Below are 24,990 nucleotides of genomic sequence, written 5' to 3'. Positions count from 1 at the left end.
TAATAGATGCTGAAATGGCTTCAAGTCAGAGATGGGAGAGGAAAAGTTGTCAAGGAGACTGTTAAAGGGAAGTGATTGATGCTTTGATAAGAGTGTCGTCCAACAAGAAAAGCTAGTACTGGTAAAGCAAACTTATACGTCCCTGTATCGTAGCGTCCAGTAGGACAGTGATGATTATTCAGATTCTTCAATGAAATGATGCTGTGGCAAGAACAAAATGTGTTTCAAAGATTACTTCATCTTTCTAGCTGTCAAACTTGATTTTGATTTTGTGAAATATGAGATAAGCAAAAAAATTCCCATCATGCACTAACGTTAGAGCTGATCTCAAGATAATTTGTTGTTGTTGTTGTTGTTAGGAAGATTCACTCTGAGCTAACATCTCTTGCCAAGCTTCCTCTTTTTTTGCTTGAGGAAGAGTAGCCCTAAGCTAACATCTGTGTCATTGTTCCTCTGTTTTGTATGTGGGATGCTGCCACAGCATGGCTTGACGAGTGGTGTAGATCCACGCCTGGGATATGAACCTGCAAGCTTGGGCTGCCGAAGTGGAGCACACTGGACTTAACCACTATGCCATGGGGCCGGCCCCTCAAAGTAACCTTAAAATCATGCATAGACAAGTCATGAATGCTCAAAGGACCTTGAAGAAAATAGTCTATCTTTTCAAGTCTCAAATATTTATATTGGTGACACTGTTTAGTGTTGTGGTTCACAATGCCCAGCAAATGTCAAGGTCAACAAAAAAAGGCTATCCTACTATATGTTAGAGAGTTACTTCATGGGTCTCCTCACCTCCTTAATACATGGAGACAGGCGGGGACAGGGCCTGGGACTATAAGGAAAGGAAGCTATTTGAAGGGTGCCATGTGACATAGACTGCCCACAAAATACCCATAGTTAGAGGGAAAAAAACTCTGACATATGTTTTAAAAACTATTTGTAATATTTTCCCCAAGAAAGTAAAAGCAAAATGGAGAATAAAGCACTAAAACTCTGTAGCTCAGGTATTATAACACACGCAGCGGAGAGCGCAGGCTTCCAGGATGGGCAGAGCAGGGGACCGGGCTCCGGCCTTTCCTGTGGGACGCTGTCAAGTTTTCTTACCCTCCCTGGGCCTCAGGTGTCTTATCTGGAAAAGCAAATAATTATAGCACCTCCCTTACAGGGTGGCCGTGAGGATTAAGTGGATTAAGATACGTTTACGTGCTTCTAATGGCTCTTAGCTCACAGTGCGCACTGTGTAAGTGTTTGCTACTCTTACAGTAAAAATTGAAAGATAGAATGGTAATATCCTTTGAAAGTTTAAAAATCAAAGAAGCCGTGTGGAAGAATTTTGTTTTTTAATAAACCTTTTATTTTTAAATAATTTTAGGCATACAGAAAAGTTGTAAAAACAGTACAGATATTTCCCTGTATGCCAACCCAGACTATCCAAATGTTAACATTTTAACACATTTGTTTTTATCATTCTCATTCTCTCTCCTATTATTTTTCTCAGAAAACACTTGAGAGTAAATTGCAGACAATGCACTTTACCTCTAAATATTTGGGGTGTATTTCCTAAAAACAAGGACATTCTCTTACATAGGCAGAGTACAATTATAAAATTAGGAAATTAACATTGATACCATACTATAAATCAAGCTACAGATCTTATTCAAATTTCACCAGCTGTCACAGTGATGTCCTTCAGAGCAAAAGAGAAACTTTTTTGCTTCTAGGACCTAACCAGAGATCACATGTTACATTTAATTCCATGCCTCTTTATCCTGCTTTGATTCAGTTCAGTTCCTCAGTCCATCTTTGTCCTTCACGACTGTGCGAGTTTTGAAGAGTTCAGGCCAGTTATTTTGTAGCACACCGTCGTTCTTTTTTTTTTTGGCTGATGTTTCCTAGTTATTAGATAGAAGTCATTCATTTCGGGCAGGAGAACAACAGACGTAAGGTTGTGTCTTTCTCTGTGCTTCATATCAAGAGGCACAGATGTTTATTTGTCCCATTACTGGTGGTATTAAAAATGAACAGCTGGGTGAAGAGGTACATGGGGCGAGGTCTGGAAGGGTCCCAAGCACAAGAGGCCCTGTCCCCATGGAGCTGAGGTGTGCCACCCTCCCGGCACATAGACGTATTCGCCAACTCCGAAGCTCCTGCAGAAAACAGTGTTGGTTGAGGATGTTAAATTATCTAGAAGGCTAGTAAATACCATCCTTGACAAGGATGTCTTCTGATTTCAAATGTAGCACTCCTGGAGAACACCAAGGCCATTTTTTCCAGCGATTACTACTTCTGGGCCTAACAGTGAACTTTCATCAATCAACCCTTATCAGATAGTCCCGGGGCAATATATTGTTGTTGTTGTTAAGAACTTTAATATATTTCCTCACGATAGTGCTGAAGAAAATGAAATGAAAGAATTTTAAGAAATAAGGAGAATACTGTTTCCAGCCTCTTCATGGTGCTGCAGATCTCTGCAATCTATGATTCGAAGGTGGAAATTCAGGTAAAAATAATACTGATATTACATTCAGTTGTGTTATAAAGCAATAGGTACACTTGGCACTGGATGTTGAGAAGAGTTATTCAAATATTCTGAATTATAGGACATCCTTGGATGAGGACAGCCTGAGAGTTTAGGAAGGGTCATATCCTGAGACGTAGATAGGCATTCTTGGTTCTCTGCAGCACGAAGGGCAAACAGGAAAGACCAGTGTTGAGAATGAGACCTGCCCTTGGGTGTCACAGGGATGCAGAAGGGAAAGGGTGGGTGCAGCTGCCAGAATGCAGTATTTGAAGCCTATGCCGACAGCTCTCTGGAGTCCAGTGTGATAGTTATATTTATTGCCATATAACACACACACACAGCCCACTCAAAGTATATATACATTGCTCTGATTCCAAAGCACTGTGAATAAACGATCATGTGAAATTTGTTAGCTAATGAGTCAGAAGTGGGGTTCAATGAATAGTGGTTCACTAAGCTGAGAGAGTTTGTTATGCATAGAATTAATAATTATATAGAAATATTGAAAACAGGCTAAATTATACAAAGTTACAAAATAGCAGCAAAGATATTAAAATAGCAGGTTACCTTAGTGGCACAAGCAATTTCACTTCAGCTTAATGTACTTCCTTCCCATAATATCTAATCTACCCCAGGTTCATTTCTTATGTTATTTGATTACTATGCTAATTCTAAGAAACACTTTAAATCTGAGTAAATAATACATCTTGGAAAGATCTAAATGAATAATACACCTAGAAAGATTCAGGAAAAGTTAGAAATATTCTGCCTATCTGCCATTTGCTGCCAATCAGTTCCTGCTGGTGGACCATAGTAGGGCAAATAGAGAAGCCACTTCTCCCTAGTGGCAGGTGGAATACAAATGACACAGCACAGGTGAGTTTTACCGGTACTGTGGCAACTTGCTATGCATTCATCAAAATGTTTGCGGCTTCTTTTATTCCACGTTCCATCACACTTGCTCTGTCTGCGTATACTTCATATGCAATCAAATTTAATTTATAGTATGAATTGCTTTTTCAGCCACTAGCATCACCCGTATATGTGGCTTCATTTTCCGATAAATGTGTTGCTTGGTTGTTTATTATATACCAGTATCCATTGATACCAATATATTTATTTTTAGCTTTATGATTTTATATTTTAAGGTTGGTAGACATTGTTGAATATCCAGAATTTATGATTTCATATTTCCATTTTAGAGAATCAGTATACTTTATTTTATGTGGAAAATGATCCTTTTCCCTAAAATCAACTCTAAATTAACTTTCAATGCTTCTATGTAAAAGAGTACATAAAACGTTTTCCAACAAAATTGGGAGGTACCATCTATACTTGCAATATGGTAATTAATGATAGTAGCATTGCCATCGTTGGGCACTAAACAATTTATATCTGTTATGTAATTTTCTGAATGACATCAGGATTATCCAGTGCAGGGTAATTGTGTGTCACAGCAGATGGATGACACCATGGAACAAGTTGTCCAGGAACAGTCAATATTTGGAAATCCAACTAGCCAGGCTGGCAGTGGCATTCGCACACTGAGGTTTGCTCTTTGTGAAATAAGCCTCCAGAATAAACCCACGTCTCCAGCAGTTTTAGCTCACCATTTCAATTTACTTTGACTCCTCTAGCAAAAGTATTCACTTATTATGAACATCTTTCCAAAGGCAATGGACTGGCTGAAAGGCACAGAAAGGAGAGAATGGGGCTAGGTGTGGGGCCTTGCTTGTCATGAGGTTTCCTGATTTGCGTGGGGACTGTGTGTGTGGCAGAATGTCAGATGTGCTATTTCCCTTCTTTTCTCATAGGTGGAATAAGAGCTGTTTTGTCTCCACACCTTCCACGATGGGAAATTTTTATCTTTCTCCCTGTATGTACATGTATTTCCAGCTAATCTAGTTTAGGAACCAGGGCTAACTATAGTATCAAACATGTCCTAAAAGAGATGAATTACATATATGTGTTTATATAAAATAAATATAGATGTATGGTGTTAGTATAAATATGTAACACTTACTACGTGAAAATAAAGTTTAGTCCCCCTTGGAATACTAAAACGAGTAAGACTTCATGCTTGCCTCCAGGGGCTGGTGATCTGGTCGGGGCCACAGATGGGCTAATAAGTGAAATAACAAGATCCTCAAAGCAGTAGGTGCAAAGTGGCGCACTCTGAGGAGCCTCCGAGATCCCAGTAGCCTTTTGACAAGGTGTGCAGTGCCCAAAGCCAAAGGGCAGGGGCTGGGGCAGGGGCATCAACAGACCTGCAGCAGCACATACGGGAGATGGGGAGATGCGGCGGAGTGGGAAGTGGTTTTGTGCCCGTCAAATGAGACTGTCTAGATGCTTGCCTCTTCCCTCTCTATGTAAAATGAGTCATTCTCAGTACATTTGTATGCAAAATTGCTTTGGATTTTAAGTTTATCAGAGACCAGGATCATGTCACTCTAACGTGCATTGCACAGCATATGAGAGGACTATGTTGAAACAGTGCTTAGCAAATGATTTCTGGAGATGACAGAGAGGCTTCCAGGCAGACCCGTCCTCAGGCCGAATTCTGAAGCATCTGCAAGTTCCCTGGTCCCCACACCCCCACCTCCTCGCCTTTTCCTCCTCATTCTCTCCCTCACTGCCTTCTGGCTTCTCAGAGCCTCCCTGCGGTGGGCCTCACCCGGGCCTGACACCCTGGCGAAGCCTCCTCCCCAAATTAGGCTTCTCCTCCCTCTTCTGCCTGTCGAACTCCCTCTCTCTCGCCCGTCCTGGTGGACGGCTCTGTAATCAAACTAACTTACACTAATGTATGAAGGCCAAATTGCTGGCTTATTATACTAGCCATGGCAAGAAAATTTTTTAAAAGAAGAGCTTTTAACTTCCAATAAGCAAAGACTGTAGCTTCAGCTGAGATTGTTTCTTTTTGCTTTCCTGGCCCTCTCAAATTATGCCCTTGGGAAACTGCTTCTCGGCCTAGGAGTTAACTTACTCTGACCCTTGGACACATTTGTAATGTTCAAGTGCCCTCTGGGGGCAAAGATAATCTCACGTTACATAAAACATTTATACCGTGTGTGTGTGGGGGGTGAATCTGTGTTGTGGTGTGTGTGTGTGCATGCACGCGCCCCCACCAAAAGACTACAAATGGTTGGAACCTGTGCTGCGGGGTCCCATCCTTCCTCTCCCCCCACTTCTAGACCCCCAGTCCAAGCCACCGTTGTCCTGGGCCTTGACTATTTCAGTAGTCACCTAACTGGCCCCCTTCCCATCATTTTCACTCTGCTACAATTTCTTCTCTCCCCAGCCATCAAAGTGATCATTAGTAACTTAATTCAGACCATCTTCTTCACTTGTTTAAACTCCTGAACTGGCTCCTCATTGCACTTAATGTTTTTTCCCCAGAGGGTAAGATTTTACTTTAATGTTACATCAATCTCACAAATAAACCCAGCACCGCCAGAAACACTGAGCAGAAAAAGTGCCAATGCAGAGGCCTGGCACAGAAGGAGGGAGGAATCCAGCTCATCTCCCCCACGACCCTAGCCTGGAGAGGTATTTCTATTACACAAGAGTGAGGACAGCTGACATAGAAGCAATCCGGTCTATAGACACTTCGAGCTAAGAAATAGAAAATCTTACCAGGTGGGGTTCCGGCAGGGCCAGGAAACAGGCCCAAATGCCTTAAAGAGCACAGCCCTTGGCTACTGCTCTGCCCTCCTTCCCCACCTCTCTCCGCCCCTCACTCACTGCATTCCCACCACCAGGGCCTGCTTTCTGTTCTCCGTATAGGCACAATGCAGCCTTGCTTCAGGACCTTCAGCTTTGGCGGGGAATATTCTTTTGTCTGGAATATTCTCAAAGACTGTCCCAGGATTGGCTCCTTCCCGTCTTTCTAACTTGGCTCAACAGTCGCCTTCCCAGCGGTGCCACATCCAGTGAAGCCGACCCGCCCTCTCCACCGCGCTGCCTTCCCAGCGCTCCTCGCGCTCTGAAATGACGTCTGTTCGTTCACTCGGCGCTTTCACCGAGTGCGGTGGGCACTGTCCCGTGCACTCGGGACATGTCATGGTGCAGACAGACAAGCTCCCTGCCTCGGGGAGCTTACAGATCTTCTCAGTCCTGTGGTTTAGTCCTTTATCGTCAGCCTCCTCCACTGAAACGTAAGCTGTACGAGAGCAGGGGCTTCGGTCAGCCTTGTTCAAACTGCTTTACCCCCCGAGCCTAGAACAGTGCCTGGCACATCGTTCACGGTCAATCAATATTTGTTGACCGAAGAAGCAAATATTTATATTTCTTATTAGGGTTCACAAAATAACATTGTAAATTAAGTGCCAGAGAGCCATAGAAATAACCTACAATTCATTAGGAACTAAAAGATCAGAGGCCGGCTTAGAGTTACAGTTGTCATAGGCGGGTGCGCTTTCCCGAATGTCCTCTGTGGGATGGATTTCCTTGGGGGAGGCAGAATGTAAAATGTTTTATTTTGTTTCGTTTTTTTACCGGGTATTAGCGAATTTATTTTTCATCACTACCTCTCCAGTGCTTGCGTCCTCAATTATACTTTAAAATCAAGGCCTTGGGGCTTTGGGGGGAAAAAATAAAAATAAAATCTTTAAAAAAAAAAAAAATCAAGGCCTTGAGCCCCAAGTCCCAGCAAGGTTAACCAGCCCAGAGACTCAGTCCGTCCTCCTAACTCCTGACACCCGGCCCGCCTGAGGTCAGACTGCAGCCGAGGCTCGCCGAGGCCTCCGGGAACCTGCGGGGAGGGAAGCAGCCTGGAGGCCGGGCCCCGGCGCCCCGGCTCCTCCGGCTCCCGCAGCTCCCGGCGCCCCCGCGGCCTCAACGCACCGCCGACTTCCGTTGCCCCGGGAGGCACCTGCCGGCGCCGCGCCGCCCGCCCGTCCGTTGCGCCGCCGGTTCCTCGCCCGCTGGGTGCGCTCCCGCGCGGGGCGGGGCCGCGGCCGACGTGGCTGTTAAGAGGCCGCCCCGGCGCCGAGCGGGAGCCGAGAGCTGGCGGCGGAGCCCGAGCTGGGACGAGCGGGACGTGGCGGTGAGCTCAGCCCCGGCCCGGCGCTCGCGGGAGCCCGGTGGGCGTGGGGAGGGGGAGCGGGAGCGGGAGCGGGAGCGGGCGGGCCTCCCCGGTCGGGCGGCGCGACCTCCCCGGGCAGCCGGGCGGAGGTCCGGCGTCGGCCCGCCGCGCCGCGCACGTGCCCCGGGACCCGCGGCGCCCTTCGCCCTGGCGCCGCCGGGGGGACGGCGGGCTGGGCGGCCGCCTCCCCGCGGGGGTCACCTGCTGGAAAACGCTGCCCTCCTTTGCCCCCGTGGTGGCAGCTGGCCTCCGCGCTCCGCGCCGCCCGAGCGCTGGGGAGGTTGGAGGCGCCGATGAATGGGCGACTCCGGCAGGCTGCCGGGCCGAGTCAGCGGACGTTCGGCAAGTTGGAACTGGTTTCTCGCGCTGCCCCTGTGCGGACCAGGATCCCGGCCCGGAGGAGGAGCGCCTCGCCGGGCTGCTTGGGGGCGAGCCTGGTGTGCATCCGAGCGCCCCTGTGCTCCGGCCCCCGCCGCGCCAGCTTCAGCCTGAAGCTGGAATCTTCCGTGGCGGTTCGTGTAGGTGGTGGGAAGTGCCTCGTCGGATTCTCCCATACGAAGTTAATTTCCCTGAGGAACGAGAAGGATGTATGATTGGCGCTGTTGGCTGTCTCTCCCGAAGTGGGACCCTGGTGTAGTTTGAAAGAGGGGTAAAGGGACGCTGAAACGATTCCGTTTTTCTGTTCCAAGCGGTACCGAATGGGTTTCAACTCCTGCTGGTTAGTCTTGCCTCCCCCGAGCCGTACGTCTTCTTCAAGCCAAAACTACGCATCATTTGAATCAATTGCCCGCACCCTCTGAGTTAATCTGTTAGTTCCCATCACTGTTTACTATCCTAACAATTCTACAAGTAGTTATTTGTAGGATTTGGTGTGTTCAAGTCTGGCTTACCTAAAGCGTTGAATTCACCTTGATAACATATGCCTTTCTTTCCTTCTAAGAAAGAAATGCCCACAACAAAAGGAATGAACACACCAAAAGGCCACACTGGATGTGACCTGCCTGTGTGACTTCTCTCCCCACTCGCCCCCATTTTCCTCTGAAATGCAGGATTCAGTGTTTTTTTGTTTTTTCTTTTTGCCAGGTTGGAATATTCTGGAATGAAGTATTGGTTAGTAAGCACAGACCCAAAAGGTGAGACTTAAGTTGAATCCTCTCTCTACCCGTGGCTAGTCGTATGACCTTGGACAGGCCCTTGTCTTCCTGTGTTCTCCGTTTTCCATCTGGAAAAGGAGGAGAGTGGATTAGACTCTGATGTCCTTCTCTAGATGCCCGATGGCCACCACCTTATCAACCTTGGTAATTGGTCCTGCCTCTCCAGGCCCATCAATAACATAAAATCGGTGTCTTGTATGTTTCAGTTGCTTTATTAAGTACTGTGTTTTTCTTGTTGCTGGTTTTAAAAGTTTTTGTAAAGAAAGGAAGATTTTTGGTGTCTGGTCATTGGCAGCATGCTTCAAGTGGTTAAAAAACTTGTTGGCTAAGATTGTTTTCTGCTGGCGTTGAGGATGATGTTGGCGTTTGTCAATGACCCGGCAGCACCCCCCCCCCCCAGAGGTGGCCTGACTGGGATCACACAGGTCTTCAGTGCAAGGAATAAAAATTCCTTGTTATTCACGGATAAGTCACTTAACATCGTTTGAACACCATACGGAATTGTCGCTGAATTGGTTATTTGAATATTCTATGTTAAGGAGCCAACTTTCCTTTTTCTAGTCGATGTTTATTAAGTCCATGCTCAGCAATAACTGATTTTTGTCTAAAAGTAGAGTAGTAGACTCTAGTTTTCCCAAACTTCCTAGGTTTCAGCCCAAACCTCCTGAATCAAGGTTTCCAGGAGGGAGGCCTGGTTATCCGAATCTTGAACAAGTGCCCCAGGTGGTTCTTATCCAGCAAATTTGGGACACGGTGGACCAGGTGTTGCTCTTCAGAGTGGTTGGTGGCCAGGCCTTATCCGCCTCATCTGCGAGGGAGCGGTCAAGACGGGCAGCGTTTCTGGCCCCAGCTGAGGCCTGTCGCCTCGGAATGTGCGTTTTAACGAGGTCCCCGGGTGATTTGAGTGCACGTTCACAGTTGAGCTCTGGAGGGGACTACGATGACAGTAACATTTGGTGCTGACGTGGCTATCTGTGGTGGCCTTTGTGTTATGATGACAATACTTTTATTATTCACCTTGTGTAGATGGGGACCCCCAGCTCTAGAGGCCCAGGGAGCCCCCTGGTGGCAGAGCAGGCATTCAGTGTCATCGGCCTGTGTTACTCAGCAGAGCTCCTGACCTGCTCCTTCCCAGACTGTTGGGTGACCTCCTCTTGGAGACCCAGCACAGGCCACTGTCTGGATTTCGGACTGAGCCTGGTGGACTGGTAGATCCACGTCACGTCTGAAAACTAATTCGATGTGAGCCATCTGTGGTTGGCTCACTTATTTGGCATTTGTTTCTAAGGTTTTCAGAAAGGTCGGTTGAGGTGCCCCCCTCCTGTGGCTGTGGTGTTGATACTCAGGGAAGGTTTTTCACCCGTGAGCTTTCCGTGGGGAGGTGGTGGGCGGGAGAGGGGAGGCCACGGCTAAGCTGCATGGACACCTTGAGCCCTCTTCCTTTGGAGCGAGTAGAGCCCCTTTCGCGGGTCCCAGAAGTTCAGGCCCGGTAACTAGGCAGCAGGCCTAGAGAAAGGGAGGCTGCAGGGGTCTGACTGATGGTGAACACTGCCCCCCTCCCAGGGATATGAGGCGCCTGTCCTAAGCTCCAGAGAGCTGCCTTCCACGGAGCCCAGCAGAGGAGCAGACGAACATGAAGTCCAATCCTGCCATCCAGGCTGCCATTGACCTCACGGCAGGGGCCGCAGGTAATCCCAGAGAAGACCCGTCCCCTCCTCCCAGTACCTTCTACAGGTGAGGTCGAGTGAGAGCGTGGTGAACGCGTTACCTTGGTCACTCCAGAGGCAATACGCCTTAACTCTGGGATGAAGCCATTTGATGGAAGTGTAGTACTGTGTCCAAGCATGGCAGAAGGTGGAGTAGTTCCCGTTGTGATAAAACTTGTTGAGTCGGGGTGCGGGCATAGCCAGTTTACAGCTGGAAGACATCGCAGCTCAGAGCTGACGTCCCTTGTCCATGGTCACACAGCTGGGATATGTGGGTGACGTGGGCTTCCACTCTGAGCCTGGCAGTCTTCAGAGCCCTTGTAGTGCAAAAATCACACCGTGCCATCTCTCCAGGGAAATCCCAGTTACTGACCTTCCTGCTGCCAGGGAGAGAAAGGAGGACACCCTTTAGAAGTGTCTTTGGTGAATGAGACTGACGTTCGACTGTGTCTTAAAGCCCTGAGAGGAAAGGAGAGGCCCTAGGATTTGTGGGGGAATGGTGGGCGGCCCCATGGGCGCAGGTCAGCACTCCCGGGCAGCACTTGCAACACGCAGGCTACTCTCTAAAGAGATCACCTTACTCAGCCTGAGGCGAATGGCAGAGGTGGACGTGCAGGGGTGGTAACTTGGTTCTCCAGGTTCCTGTGTTATTTTAGGGCTGGAGGACCACTGGAATGCTCATACTTCTCGGATGAAAACCCTGGTCTACCCTTGCCTCCCGCACCGATTCTTATAATGAGTCACAGCTCCCCGGAGTGGAGAGGCCAGGGGGGTGCCTTGCCCTTTGTCCTCTTATCTGGTGGGACCTCCTGGGTCAACAGCCCAAGTGTAGTCGGAGAGCCGCCTCCTCTTATCCTGTCCTTAATTATAAAAAAGAAGTCGGGTTCAGAGAGGAACAAAGTATTTTCCCATAATCCAAAGGTCGGCCAAGGTAGGCTAATGAGGAAGGCCAGAGGGGCTGGCCTGGTGGTGTAGTGGTTAAGTTCACAGGCTCCGCTTCAGTGGCCCCGGGTTCATGGGTTCTGATCCCGGGCGTGGACGTGGACCTACGCACTGCTCATTGAGCCATGCTATGATGGTGTCCCACATACAAAATACAGGATGATGGCCACAGATGTTAGCTCAGGGACAATCTTCCTCACCAAAAAAAAAAGGCCAGAGAGCACATTGCAGACGCTGATAAGAAGTGCAGGGGAGGGCACGGGCTCCCGGGTTAGAGAGCAAGAGAGCGCAAGGAGTGTCCCACTCCAGGAGCAGGGGAAACTTAGGGCCACCCGGGTTCTGCCCAGTGGCCTCTTGACTGCGTGACTTTGGGTCAGCCCCTCATCCTGCCGTGGAATCAAGCTGCAGCCCCCAGGCTCCCTTGCTCACATGCCACATTCAGAGGACACTGACCATGGGAACATGGAACCATTCGCCTGCCTCTGCATCCTCTTACCATTCTGTGAACCCTTTGGGCTCAGTTTTTGTTTCTGCAATGGGAGGGTATTTAACCACAGGAGATATTCTCAGGTTTTGGAATTAAATGGCCTTCAGTCAATCAAAGATATAGGATGTGCTATGATAGAATTAAGAGGCTTACCTTTTGCTAGAAAGGCATTTATGTGTGGACAGGTATTGGGGGCCACATTTATAATATACAGTAAATTTTAAAGATATAAATTGCAACAGTATTGTTGGGAGTCTGGTGTGTGAGGCATTTGCTGGTGGATGTGCTTCTCTGCAACAGTATTCACATGCGTCGGGCCCTTACACGACCAGCAGTTCATCTTCCCGATCACTGTGGGTGGGGGTTTCTTCCTGTGCTGGTGCGCAGGGTCGCCCCTCACTGCTGCAGCGCTGCCCTGGGTGGTTCTAACTTCCAAGGATAACCGGCTCCTTTGCAGGGGGTCTGAGCCTGTCCTGGCTCTGGGCAGAGGAGGTTCCCGTTAGTGACCTGAGAACTTTCTGCTGGGAGGCACATGGAATGCAAATGGGAGCAGCAGTCCCACTTGGGAGGGGTCCCTGTATTCAAATGATGGACCTAGAAGAGCTTTAGAGACCCCTGGCTCTAATGTTCATTGTATATGTAGAAAAAGAGGCCCAGAGAGGGACGGTGGATTTGTTCAAGGTTGCACAGCTAGATGGTATAAAGACAGGGCTAGGACTTTGGTTGCTTGGGTCCTTGTCTAGTTCCGTTGTCTGTTAATACTACATAATGGGCCAACAGCATTCCCAGAGAGGGGTGTTAGTTTGGAGCCTTGGCTGCCCCAGCCCCAGCTCTCTGGATGGGGAAACGGTTGGGCTTTGGGATCTTTCGGCTGGCTCTTGCCAAGAGGAGAGGACCACCCCTAGTGCTTTGTGTGCACAGTCCACCCAGGAGAGTGATTCCTGCCTGAGAGCAGAGCCAGTTGTGGTCTGAGGTGACGTGGCTGTAGCATACATAGTTCTTCTCCGTGTCTCTCCTTTTTCTTGTAAATGAACCTCCCCCACCAAACAGGTTTTCAGCCCCACTCCTCTCCTCTGAAGTGCCGGGAAGCCAGCACTGTCTATCTGTGCTGCTGTGGGAGAGATTCCAGAGAAGGATCGAGAGCCCCAGGCAGCCAGCAGGGGGAGGATTTGAAGGAGAGAGGTGGTAATTGGATAACCATTGAAATGAGGCAGCGTGCATCTCAAAAGTCAAGTGGCCTTGAAGGGAAACCTTGGTAGTGCTTTAAGACTTCGTGGTTTAGCAACTATGAAATAACACGCCCTACTCGGACTGCTCTGATGCAGTGTGCCTGTTTAACAGTGTACTGGGGGAATGTCACATTTTAGAGAATTGAAGTCTATCCTCTCAAATGTCAAAATTAAAAACAAACTGAAAGTCTTCTTTGATTGGAATGTTTTGAAAATGATGCACTTCTCTGTACTGTTAAATGGAACATTTAATGACTGCCCCCGGAGGGGTTTGAGGGTCCCGCCTCTGCGTGGGTGGAGCAGATCCTTCTGGTTGAAGGTCTGCGTCTGGAGTTTCACCTCTGCCCTCCCTCTGAGCTGTCCTGCCCCTCCAGTTTCCTCAGCTGCTCATCATTTGCTGACTCCACTGTGTCGAGGACTGAAAATCCCCGGCAGCAGCCTTGGTCAAGTGTAGGGAGCAGCACCACCTGAGCGCCTCTCTTACAGAATAAAATGCAACTGTGACACCTCCGAAAGGATGCAGAGGCTATCTCTGTTCGTCTCTTAAGGAGAAGGAGATGATCACAGGTCTGAGCTCCAAGCCAGTGGGAAGATATTTAATTCCTGTAAATTATTGCTTCATTAACTTGATAAATATCTGAAACCTGCTAGGTGTCGGGCTCAGCGGTTGGTGCTGGTGTTCAGAATAGTCATCATCCACTGGAGGGGGCATGGTGAGGGCTGCCACAGGGTCATTTGTGTGTGGTACGTGACAGAGGAAATCAGCTTACCTCCGTGGGTGCAAGGAGAGAATTGGAGCTGGCATTTGAAAATTCATTAGCCTCCTGCCTTCTCTCTGTTGGAAATGTAACTGTTACAGATATACAACCCATGCATATTGTTGTAATCTGTGATATCTGAACTGTTCAGGATGATTGGGTTAAAATATGGAAAACTTCCATGGGGCTGGCCCGGTGGCAGCGCAGTGGTTAAGTGCACGCGCTCTGCTGTGGCGGCCCGGGGTTCGCAGGTTCGGATCCAAGGCGCGCACCGACGCACCGCTTGTCAAGCCATGCTGTGGCGGCATCCCATATAAAGTGGAGGACGATGGGCATGGATGTTAGCCCAGGGCCAATCTCCCTCAGCAAAAAGAGGATTGGCATCTGATGTTAGCTGAGGGCTGATCTTCCTCACCAAAAAAAAATACAGAAAACTTCCAGTTAAAATATATATATTTTTAATACAGAGTAATGTTATATAAAAATTAAAATCTTATGATACTCTGAATTATATGCTTAATTGAGCTTACCTGCATCTAGATTATCTAAATTATGTACCCACTTAAATCCTGACGTTCACCTCTTCTTTTGGAATGAATTATTTGGCTATAATTAGGATCTTTTTTGATTTTAGTCTAGCAGTACCTGAGAGAGAATAACTCTAATTACAGTAAAATCTTATTAAATTATAGTCCACCAATTCAGAATTGGTGATAATTTGGCAAGACAAAGCAGAAATATATCGTTCCTCTCCTAGAAGGAACAAACAATAGTGATAGGGTCACGGAGATCAGACTTGTGATCGCTTCAAGGAGAGGTCAGACAGCTTTCAGACTCTTTGGACGTGTCTGTTTCTCTGCCAATAGTTAATTGGGAGTTATTCTTGACAGCCCCTCCCCCATCTCTCCTTTCCACAGCTTAGTTGGAGTAACTATGTATAATGTGAAAGTTGGGAAACTGCATTTCTTAAATATTTTATGTAAGCCTTCTCTTCAATTTTGATGAGGCTTTAATAACCTCATCCAGTGGTTATGTTTCCTGACACAAGCAGGGCACGTCTGGGGCCCAAGGAAAGTGGAAGGCGTTCGCCAGTGGGGGTTCCCAGAATGCTGACCCCAGTCCAGGGTCTGGGGACATTATAGAGGCGTTATGGCTCATTCTTTTCCCTACCTTCAGAATTTTTATTGAAGGCATCTAATGCAATTTAGATTCTGCTGTATTTAACACTCTTAGAGTATAAAAGCTTATAAATAGAGGGTTTGTGTCAAGCAGAGGTAAGTTTCAGTCCGTTCCCTGTTGGAATGCAAATCATTAATGGGGACAGTCCAAATTAGAGGTTTTTTCATAGGGTCAAATATTTAGCTCCTCAGGGATTAATTAGTCAGGCTCTTTGTTTTCTTTATCTGCTGCCTGTTCCTCTCTTGCTTTTCTGATGGTCATCAGTCCCACTGGGCATTAGGCAGAATGATTAACTGTTCCCGGATTTCTCCCCTCCTCCCGTTTATAATGCCACACACACACACACACACACACACACACACACACACACTGCTGTTTATTAACCACTTGTTGTGTAGCAGGCATTAGGTTAAGCCTTCTCATCCAGTTTTATTTAGTCCTCACACTAACCCCCGAGATGGACACAGCTCAGGAGTTGAGGCTCAGAAGTCACATCGCTTGTCCAGGGTCTCACAGCAGAGCCGGGCTTCAAGCCCAGGTCCCTCTGACCCCATTGCCGATGCTCCTGAACACACACCCCACCTTTGCATCCCGTAGCTTTCAATGTTGAGCACACATCTGTCCCCTACCACGTGTGAGCTCCTGCAGGGCTGGAGCTGGCTGCTGGGCACGTTAGGGAACTCCTAGAAGTGGTTTATTGGACTCGGCTAGAAGATATGGGGGAAAGAGGTGAAAATGAACTGAAGCAGAGGTGAGCCCTGGCGTAGGCTGCCTGTCCCTCGTTTCCATGGGTAGTTGGGGCTGCGCTCTGAAACACTGCTGTAGACGTGTGCTGGAGAAGGACTCTGCCCTGCTTGCAGGGGGCACAGCCTGCGTCCTGACTGGGCAGCCCTTCGACACCATGAAAGTGAAGATGCAGACGTTCCCTGGCCTGTACAGGGGCCTGACCGACTGCTGCCTGAAGACCTACTCCCAGGTGGGCTTCCGGGGCTTCTACAGGGGGACCAGCCCGGCGCTGATCGCCAACGTCGCCGAGAACTCGGTCCTCTTCATGTGCTACGGCTTCTGCCAGCAGGTGGTGCGGAAAGTGGTTGGATTGGACAAGCAGGCAAGGCTGAGGTGAGTCGAGGACACTGACCCTCTTTCTGTTTGTTTTAAAAAACAATACTGTTGTCGTGATTTTTATGATACCTTACGGGCAAGGATGTTTCGTTTTTTAAAATAACTGCTTTCTTTCTGATTATGAAGTCATACCCCGTCGTTGTATAAAACTTGGCAAACACGTATGCGTTATGCAAAAGGAGAATTGCCCACGACCCACCATGGAGAACGAACCGCCCTTACGTGCTGGTATTCTTCAGGAAATGCTTTTCAGGTGCTGATGGTGGTGCTACTTCTCTCGTGGGCAGAAGTGCTGGACTGAAACCATAGACACAACTTGTGATCCACCTTTTGGGCTCCAGTTCATCAGCAAAGTGCAGAGCATTGGAAGAAGTTGCCTGAGCCAACTAGGTTTGAGGAGAAACTTGGAATTTTAGGAAGGGTCAGACGCATCTGAGAAGATGCAGGTGAACCTACTGTTTGGCCAAGTCTGTCCCAAACATCCGACTTGAGCTTGTGCTTGGTCATCCCTTGGGTATTTATGATACAGAGACTGAAAAGAATTTGGAAATCATGGAGATGTTTAGCCATCCCTCCTTTGAAGATTGATTTGTTTTAAATCACTTAAAATTACTGTATCAGCTTCATGGTTGCAAAGGGTGGTCTTATTGGTTGTTTTGGTAGGAGTTTGAAACCCTATGCAGCTACAGGTCCCACATGACTAAAGTGGGTTCCTTTTCTGTAGAAATGTTCTCTCGGGGTGACTAGAGGTCTAAAGATGTGCCCTTTTGTAGACAGGAATTCCATCTTGATGGATGGAGCTTGTTTTTAGAGGCCTGGGACTGGATGAGATCCCCCAGGGAGACAGTGTCTATAGAGGGCTGAGCACCGGTGCTGGGACCCTCCAGCACAGAGGGGTCAGGAAGGAGAGGAAGGAATAAGCAGGAGACAACCCAGGAGGCTGTGGTCCCCACGACAGAAACTGACAGAAGGGACACTGTAGGGACTGTAGCTCTGCCCACTCCAGGGAGAAACCTTCTACTCGAGGAGACCTGGAGTGTAGGTCTCCTTCAGCATCCTTTGAGAGGGACAAATGAGGGGAGAAGACAGGGACACAGTGAGCAACCACAAGAGATTCTGGAGGGAGTCCTGCAGGAAAGAAACCATCCTGTTTCACTTGGCCTAACCCAGCTCTCTCATCTTTTTGAACCTGTGGGGCTGCTGCTTTTTCATCCTGCAGACAGCGTTTGCTCGTTAGCTATCGGGAAATGCTGCCTTAGTTTACACAGCTCTGACGTGTATGTCGTGGTTCTAGCCGTCACCCTGGTCCTGTGAGGGGAGCAAGGCAGGTGGTGGTGTCTGTGTGGGAGACGGGGAGACTGGAGCGCAGACACGGACGGGCTCGGGATCACTGGTTAGTAACCGAGAAAGCGGGACGCAAAGCCGTGTCTTCTGAGCCCCCGTCCAGCAGTCTTTCCCTACAGCCACATGCGGGGCTCCGGAATGTTTCGTAGGGGTCAGAGCTAGAGAAAAGATTAGTAAGCAGAAGTAGTGAAAAGAAAAGTGCCTGTGAGAACCCGGTGGATTTCTGCAGTGACATCGTCAATATTTGTCTGCTCTCGGTTTGCGCTATCCTGCCTAGTGTTCCCCTTGGACCTTTGGCTGGACGGGGTGGTACACAGCAGGGGTGTCCAGGTACATGTTTGTCGAATGGGTGGCAAACAGTCGGTTCTTACAAAATCCCATCCCACGCCTGGCGCCGTTTCCATTCCAGTTCCGCACGTTTCCGCCGTGGGCCCAGCCGGGGGTGCGCGGCCCTCAGTTAGTGCGCTGGCAGAGGAGGGGGTTCATTAGAGAGCCAGAGTCCACTGCACGTCTGGTGTGGCCTTGTGGTTGCCTTGTAACAATGTGCTTGGTGTTCACTCAGCGTCCGAGCCGTTACTGCATCTTAGATTGACCAGCCAGCTGCGTTTATTGGTGCCACCTTTGTTCCAGCAAACCTGGCAAACTGGGACCCTCGTGGACTATTGCCCGTCAGCAGGTTGACAGAGAGACCCTGAGGGAGGCAAGCGTGGACCTGCAGGCTGGCCGGAAGACGGCGGAAACCATTGAAGCTTTGGTTTTGACAAACGAGCCAAGTAGGAGTGGAGGGGAAGGAACGGAGTGAGCGGCGGTGGGCAGTGTCCACACACTGGAAAGCCGTGTGCACGTACAGTGGTGTGTCTGGCTGTCGTCTGGAAATGGTTTGACCTTTAATTCTCTAAGATCAAAAGGAAGTCCATACTGCAGGCAGTGTCTTCCTCCTGCAAGAAAGCCTCACCCCGAGCCAACTCGTAGAAACCTGGGTTTGTAGTAACAGGCCAGCTCGGCCCCTGGGGGCCCGCCTTACATCCACCTGCGTCACCGAATGGGGCACAGGAGGTCGGGGCTGAGATGGGAGGCAGGCCTTGATTTTATACTGATGTTTGACGTTAATGTATGTGACTGTTAGTTTAATGTAACTTTAGGACAACTGGATGTGGTAGGTCTATTAGGCTTTTGCTCACAGTTTGGAGAAAAATCGTTAGGGAATCTCTCTCCCTTGGGCAATCAGCTGAGGGGATGACCTCCTAGGGCTCTTCTGGAAATGTGTGACACGTCTTGGTTGTCCAGTGACAGCAGGATGCTGGTATTTAACAGGTGAGCACCAGGGAGCCAGTTGTCCTGCTGTGAGCAGTTCAGTAATTCCCGTCCTAGGAAGGATTGCCGCGTCAAAACCCCGTCCCAGGGTTTGGAAAGGATCTTCTTTTCTGACCCCTGGGAACTCTCCGAGAAGTCTTCTGGCAATTTGTTTCTCAGACTTTCCCCCTTATTCTTGGACTCGCATTGGATTCCAGTTTCACAACCCTGCTGGGGACTGTGGCTGGTGGTACTAAACCCACAGGAGATGAGGCGAATGCTTCCATTTTTGGACTAAAGTGCATTCATTCCTCCGTCTAGATTTGCGTCGGGATAGTTAAAAGCAGGTGGCCGTTATCCCCTCAGGGCTTGATCTTTATTGGTCCAAACCGAGTCACCTGCTCTGTGAGAACAGAATGAGGAGCCAGGGGTTCACCAAGCCTACCGAGGGTGTGGTTTCTGGCGCTCTCCTTCCTGCCGTGGCGCACGCCACCAGGAAGAGGAGTCTGGACGGAAGGAGTCCTGCGTTCCGGCTGCTGCAGGGGCCTGATCTGCTAAAGTAAAAACTCGTGCACACTTATCTCTCTAGGAACTAAATCCTCGGTGCTTCTTGCCTTTCAGGAGCTGTAGCTCCGTTCTTAGAATTTCTTTTGTCTTGATTGTTACTTGCTCATTTCCCTGCACTAACACAAAGCAAACAAACCCTAAACACCTGAACAAATTCTCTCCAAACACCAGATCAAAAGAAAGGTCGGGGAGCTAGGAACTGAGGGAGGTGAGAGACTGGGCAATATGATACCATTTTATTCTTGCTGAGTTTGGACAACCCCTTATTGTAATTTCACTTATTCACTATCGAAAAAATGGGTCTTAGCTCTTTTACATCTTTGATAATGACTTCTAGAAATGTATTCATCCATTTTAATAAGATTTCTTTACCCTAGAGTAGTTCAGGAGAGAAAACTTGTTATAAAATCATTGTATCTGTGCTTCTCTGAGATTTCCTTCCACAGCAGCCTTTTAGAACTCTGGTTTTCTGTCTACAGAACTAGCTGCTTCCCTGCTGCTTCGCCTGCCGTGACTGTCTCTCTCTCTGTCTCCTCCCAGTACAGTGTGGTCTGTTGTGAAGAGCATCCTTAGAAAGGATGGCCCCTTGGGCTTCTACCATGGACTCTCGAGCACTTTACTTCGAGAAGTCCCCGGCTATTTCTTCGTCTTCGGCGGCTATGAACTGAGCCGATCGTTTTTTGCATCCGGGAGATCAAAAGATGACCTAGGTGAATGTATTTGCAAGGACAGCAGGTGGGGTGATGGTGTCCGCTTCCCATGGTGGGCTTGCTGCAGATTCTGTGCACTCTGTGCCCCCTTGTGGGGGTCCACCTGGCACTGGGGAGTTTCTGGATCCCAGAGAGTAACATGGCCTAACAATTTCTAGCACCTTCCTCTGGGCTTGGCAATTTCCTCAGGACAGGGGCTGAAGCAGTTCATCCCGAACTTCTTTCCTGGAATAACATTTGTGAATTTCCTCTGGATCTGTTTTAGGGAAGAAGAAATATATAAATTGCTTTCCCTGTGGGAAATCACCAATAAGGGAGGAAATCACCTACAAATCAGCTTGCAATAAGCTTGAAACTTGGTAATAAACCTTGAAAGTGTTTTGAGAGCAGTGAAAAGTGTAGTTCTTTCTGGCTTATCCTCTGTAGCTGCTGGACGCAACCGTACCAACGTTTGGCTCACAGAGTGATTACTTTTCTCTTAAGCACCTCCCTTCAGTGTTGGTGGACCTATTCTGGGGTTAGTCACGCTCCCAGGCTTAACTATCCTGTTAATAAGACAACTTTGGTTCTCATGGTGAAGGAAGAGTCAGGGCTGCGGGGCATTAAAATATTAAAATGCTTAAGAGAAAGCTGAAAAACGCCTCGGGCTGTGTTTCACTGACCTCTGTTCTCATTCCTCATGGTGAGGGGTTGCCGTGCTGCTGGGGGCCTGCTGGTTCTGGGGGCCAGCCCTCTGGAGGATGGGGCAGGAGGGCCACAGTGCCACAATGACCAGCCGAAACACGACCCTCACTAGGGCTTCTTGTCCTGGCTTGATGAGGGGTAGACCCAGACCACCAAACGGAACCTTGTTCTCTTAGAGCTTTGACAGTCTCCTCAGGGAACTGTGTTCTGCAGCATTTTTATTTGCACCTACCTGTGGCCACTACTGTTGGCCTCTGGAAATGTCACATCAGCTGTTCTTGAGACAGAATACTGTTTGCTAATTTTCTTTTCTAGGCCCTGTCTCTTTGATGGTAAGTGGCGGCATTGGTGGCATCTGCCTCTGGCTTGCTGTATACCCAGTGGATTGTGTAAAATCCAGAATTCAAGTTCTTTCCATGTCTGGGAAACAGGCAGGATTTCTCAGAACCTTTATAAGTGTTGTGAGAAGTGAAGGTGAGTCTGGTCATTGCAGAAACAGAGGAGGTGTGTATGGAGTGACCGGTCATTTCGCTGCTGGTCTTGTTGAGGTGGATCAGGTGGTCTCCTGATTGCTCTCCTCCGCCGCCTCATATCCCTTTTCTGGTACTGTATATTAATCCACCTTTGTGGATGCCTGTTTCCAACCCCCTTTCTTGAGTTTACTTTCATTATTCTCAAGAATATTTAAAGTTCTTATTCCTAACCCCTGGACCAGGTACCACCTGTCAGGATTCTTTGTTCTAAATAGCCTGGAAGGGATTTTTAAAATACGGGCTTTGTCTAAGGGAAGGGATGTTTTGAAGTTAGCACAACTTGTTTTACTTAATAGAGATATTAGCAGAAGATGATCTCTAAGAACCACAAAGGAACATAAAAGAATAGATGACATTCTTAATGCTAAGACTTCTGGAATTAGAAACGCGCTAAGCGGGGCCGGCCCCGTGGCTTAGCGGTTAAGTGCGCGCACTCTGCTACTGGCAGCCCGAGCTCAGATCCGGGTGCGCACCGATGCACGGCTTCTCCGGCCATGCTGAGGCCGCGTCCCACATACAGCAACTAGAAGGATGTGCAACTATGACGTACAACTATCTACTGGGGCTTTGCGGGGGAAGAAAAAGGAGGAGGATTGGCAATAGATGTTAGCTCAGAGCCGGTCTTCCTCAGCAAAAAGTGGAGGATTAGCATGGATGTTAGCTCAGGGCTGATCTTCCTCACCAAAAAAAAAAAAAAAAAAAGAAACGCACTAAGCAACTTGTGAAGGTGATATGCTGTTAATATTTAGAGTTATGCAGGAGGATAAAGATTTTCTAATTAATGTTTGTATAAAACCAGTTTTAGCCTACTAGTGAGTAAAGATCTGTCCCTCCAGCATCCACTATACATCTTAAAACTTGGGATGTGAACTTCTCTGCCTTGATTTTGAGAGAGAGAGCACGGTAACAGTTTGCAGAAACTGTTTAATTTGTATCCCAAATAGAGCACAGACATCTTGTATATTACTGATAGTAACCCCTCTTTAAATTTCCATAACACTTTAGTTTTACGAAGTATTCACACCTCCCTTATCTGACTAGTTCTGCATAACTACCTTGGGCAGTGCTGATACTAGAAACAGGTCTCTGACTTCAACACCAGTGCTCCTTCTGGCCCCATGCCTCGTGGTCCTCGCCCCCAGGAGAAGCTGCAAAGCTGCTGCCCCCTGTGGCCCTATGGATGCCTTCTGTCGGCCCGTGTGAGGCCTCAGCTCTTCCCAATCCATTTACCAGGAGTTAACCAGGCGTGGAATTGGTATATGTTACCTAAGCATCAACCAGCTTTGCTGGGAGACCTAACGCTTGTCTTGTCTCCGTTAGTCTGTTTAGTTCCGTTAGTCTGGGGAAACCTGGAAATAAGTCCTTCCATCACTTGTGGTTTTTAGTGCTGTTGTCTGGATTTGGAAGTGTAAAAATATCTACACTGTGCAGCTTCGTGGGGCATCTCCAAGGAGGGGAGTCTGAGTCTTTGATCACCTTTTATCTTCTAGGAATAACAGCCTTATATTCTGGCCTGAAACCTACCATAATCCGAGCGTTCCCTGCCAGTGGGGCACTGTTTTTGGCCTACGAACACAGCAGGAGGTTAATGATGAGCCAGTTGGAAGCTCACTGAAGTGTTCTGGTGAACCTGGATCTGAGTGCAGGCATTTGAGGACTACGTTCATCTCAGGGTTTCCTGAAGCACAGGACCAGTGTGGAAATACTTTGATTTTGTGGGAATTTTGTTTTGTCTTCCCTTCTTCTGCTTTAAATCCTAAGCTTTATGGAAGGAGCCCTATTTTACATCATACGTTTCTGCTCATAATGGTACTGAAATAGGAAAGTTACTGCTCTTCTCCTTGGTGGGACACGGGGTGAGCTGCTGGCCCTCTGTGCCTAATCTGAAAGGCTGGATATAGTTGTACGAGGGCTTTTGCACGACCGTGTGTGTGTACACGCAGCCTGGACGGTTATGAGTTGTGAGTGAAGCACAACTTGGTTCCCTGTTTAACCTCAAATCTCACCAGAAAAACCCAGAGGTGTAACTGTGTTTCACAAAGATGGTTATAAGTGATGGCTTAACCCACTCTCTATGTACGGTCTCTTCTAAAATCTGCTTAGCACCTGCACTATACTAAGTGGTTCAAGTTTTTAAAAAGTGTTCCTGTGGTTCTTGAAAACTAAAATATCCATCTAGATTTATAGAGGAGACTATACCTGCATACTGGTGTGGCTTCCACGTTCTTGATTTAAGTTTCAGAGTAGGCATCCTGGGTTTCCCCAGATGCTCTACTGTTAAAATAGTGCCATTCATTTTCTAGGTGGGGTCATATTCCCCACTGTGATGCCTTGTCGGGTGTGGCCTAGAGCACAGGCCTTCGAGAAGCCTTTACCTATGCCACCTTCCCTCCTCCTCTCCCCAAGAGCTTCCTCTCTGCTGGGCTTTAGGTTGAGGAAGGGGCTGAAGGGGGTGCTGTGCTGCTGTGCTTTGGGAAGACCTTGTGGCTGACAACAGCCCTTAGCTTCTGTCTCGGTCCTGGCCTGGGTGGGATTCCAGAGTATTGTGTTGGACCATCTGTGGGCTATTGATCTACTTTGAGCTGCTCACTCATTGCCCCCACCAATTGGAAACCCATCCAGGAAGCAGAGTGCCAAAGCCAAGAGAAGCCCTCGTCCCCCGTCTGGTGACTGAGTGACAGTGCTCATGGATGGAGTCCTCCCATCTCAGAACCAGACACAATGTAGTGTCTGCACTCTACTGTGAGTACTGTCAGGGCTGAGCCATTCTGAAGTTGATCTCGGGATCCACACTCCATGCCGTGCTTTTCCAGTGTTGGAGCTTTTACTTTTGGTGCTGGCAGTCAGTGAATTTGAATGATGATCGTATATGGGGTGTTCTTTATAAAGCAATGAAACAAGAAGGGTAGTTTTGTGAAACTATGCCGTATGTGTGTACTGACAACAACAGGAAACCCCGGTTCATCTGATGCCCAGACTTGGGGATGGGCAGCTGTTCTTTGGCACCTGGTGTGAGAGAGTCCTTCTTGTCACCGCTAAAGTCAGCCACCTCATTCCGTGCTGCTCCTAGGCTGGCAAGGGTTCTCGCAATAAAGTGTGCTTAAGCAGCCCGTAAGGCTCAAAGCAAGCAGCCTGACAGTGTTAATAGTAGTCCATACATGTGTGCCTGTCCCTGTTGGCAGAATGTAGTTTTTCTACCTTACTTTTCTCTCCATACTTACGGTCAGTAGCTGCTGAGTGGTGCTTCACGTGAACAGTCCTGGCTTGAAGCAAAATAGAAGATGGGCCTGGCTTCCGCAGGAAGTGAAGGGCTTCAGAGTCCGTGGTCCCACTGCCCGGTGCCTGTGGCTCGTCTGGGTGAGCCCTGTTGGCAGCAGACCTTCTCACATGTCGTCCTTTAAAGATTGAACTAAATATCTTCAATAGAAGCAGTCTGAGGCCAGGAGGAGTGACTGGGAGTAAGCAGTGGAAACCTGAGTCAGGAGAATTTTTTTTTTCCTTCTATTTGCTTAATTCATGGTTCAGTATTTGGGTACAATTTGTACCATTTCAGATTTGTACTCCAGACAAAAATATAGTAACTGGAAATATTGTTTGAAGAGCTTGTAGTGTTCTAGCATCATTAAATTATTTACCTAGTATTTGAGTATATGATGAGTTGGTTTAAGTACTTTATAT

General features: G+C 48.2%; 1 protein-coding gene and 1 pseudogene across 1 annotated transcript; both read left to right on the top strand.

Moving 5' to 3' along the window:
- Positions 1-9,231: 9,231 nt before the first annotated feature.
- LOC131409898 (mitochondrial ornithine transporter 1-like) lies at positions 9,232-23,385 on the top strand. The gene is made up of 7 exons (XM_058547652.1): positions 9,232-9,653; positions 9,785-10,058; positions 10,322-10,446; positions 15,920-16,178; positions 19,926-20,095; positions 21,095-21,253; positions 22,803-23,385. Exons 3-7 carry the CDS (start codon positions 10,392-10,394, stop codon positions 22,925-22,927), a joined length of 768 nt encoding a protein of 255 aa, XP_058403635.1. The 5' UTR covers positions 9,232-9,653; positions 9,785-10,058; positions 10,322-10,391; the 3' UTR covers positions 22,928-23,385.
- Positions 10,462-24,990, top strand: part of LOC131409909 (serine/threonine-protein phosphatase 4 regulatory subunit 2-like) — a 51,254-nt pseudogene continuing 36,725 nt past the window's right edge.

This window comes from Diceros bicornis, chromosome 9 (assembly GCF_020826845.1).
Source record: "Diceros bicornis minor isolate mBicDic1 chromosome 9, mDicBic1.mat.cur, whole genome shotgun sequence".
NCBI classification, from domain to species: Eukaryota; Metazoa; Chordata; class Mammalia; order Perissodactyla; family Rhinocerotidae; genus Diceros; species Diceros bicornis.
Note: the sequence above shows the minus strand (reverse complement) of the source record. Positions and strands in the feature narration are given on the sequence as shown.

Excerpts from the sequence above, each read along its gene's own strand:
- LOC131409898 (XM_058547652.1), top strand. The coding sequence starts at position 10,392 with ATGAAGTCCAATCCTGCCATCCAGGCTGCCATTGACCTCACGGCAGGG. Across the intron at positions 10,447-15,919 it reads CCTCACGGCAGGGGCCGCAG|GGGGCACAGCCTGCGTCCTG; the intron begins GTAATCCCAGAG and ends CCCTGCTTGCAG. Across the intron at positions 21,254-22,802 it reads AAGTGTTGTGAGAAGTGAAG|GAATAACAGCCTTATATTCT; the intron begins GTGAGTCTGGTC and ends TTTATCTTCTAG.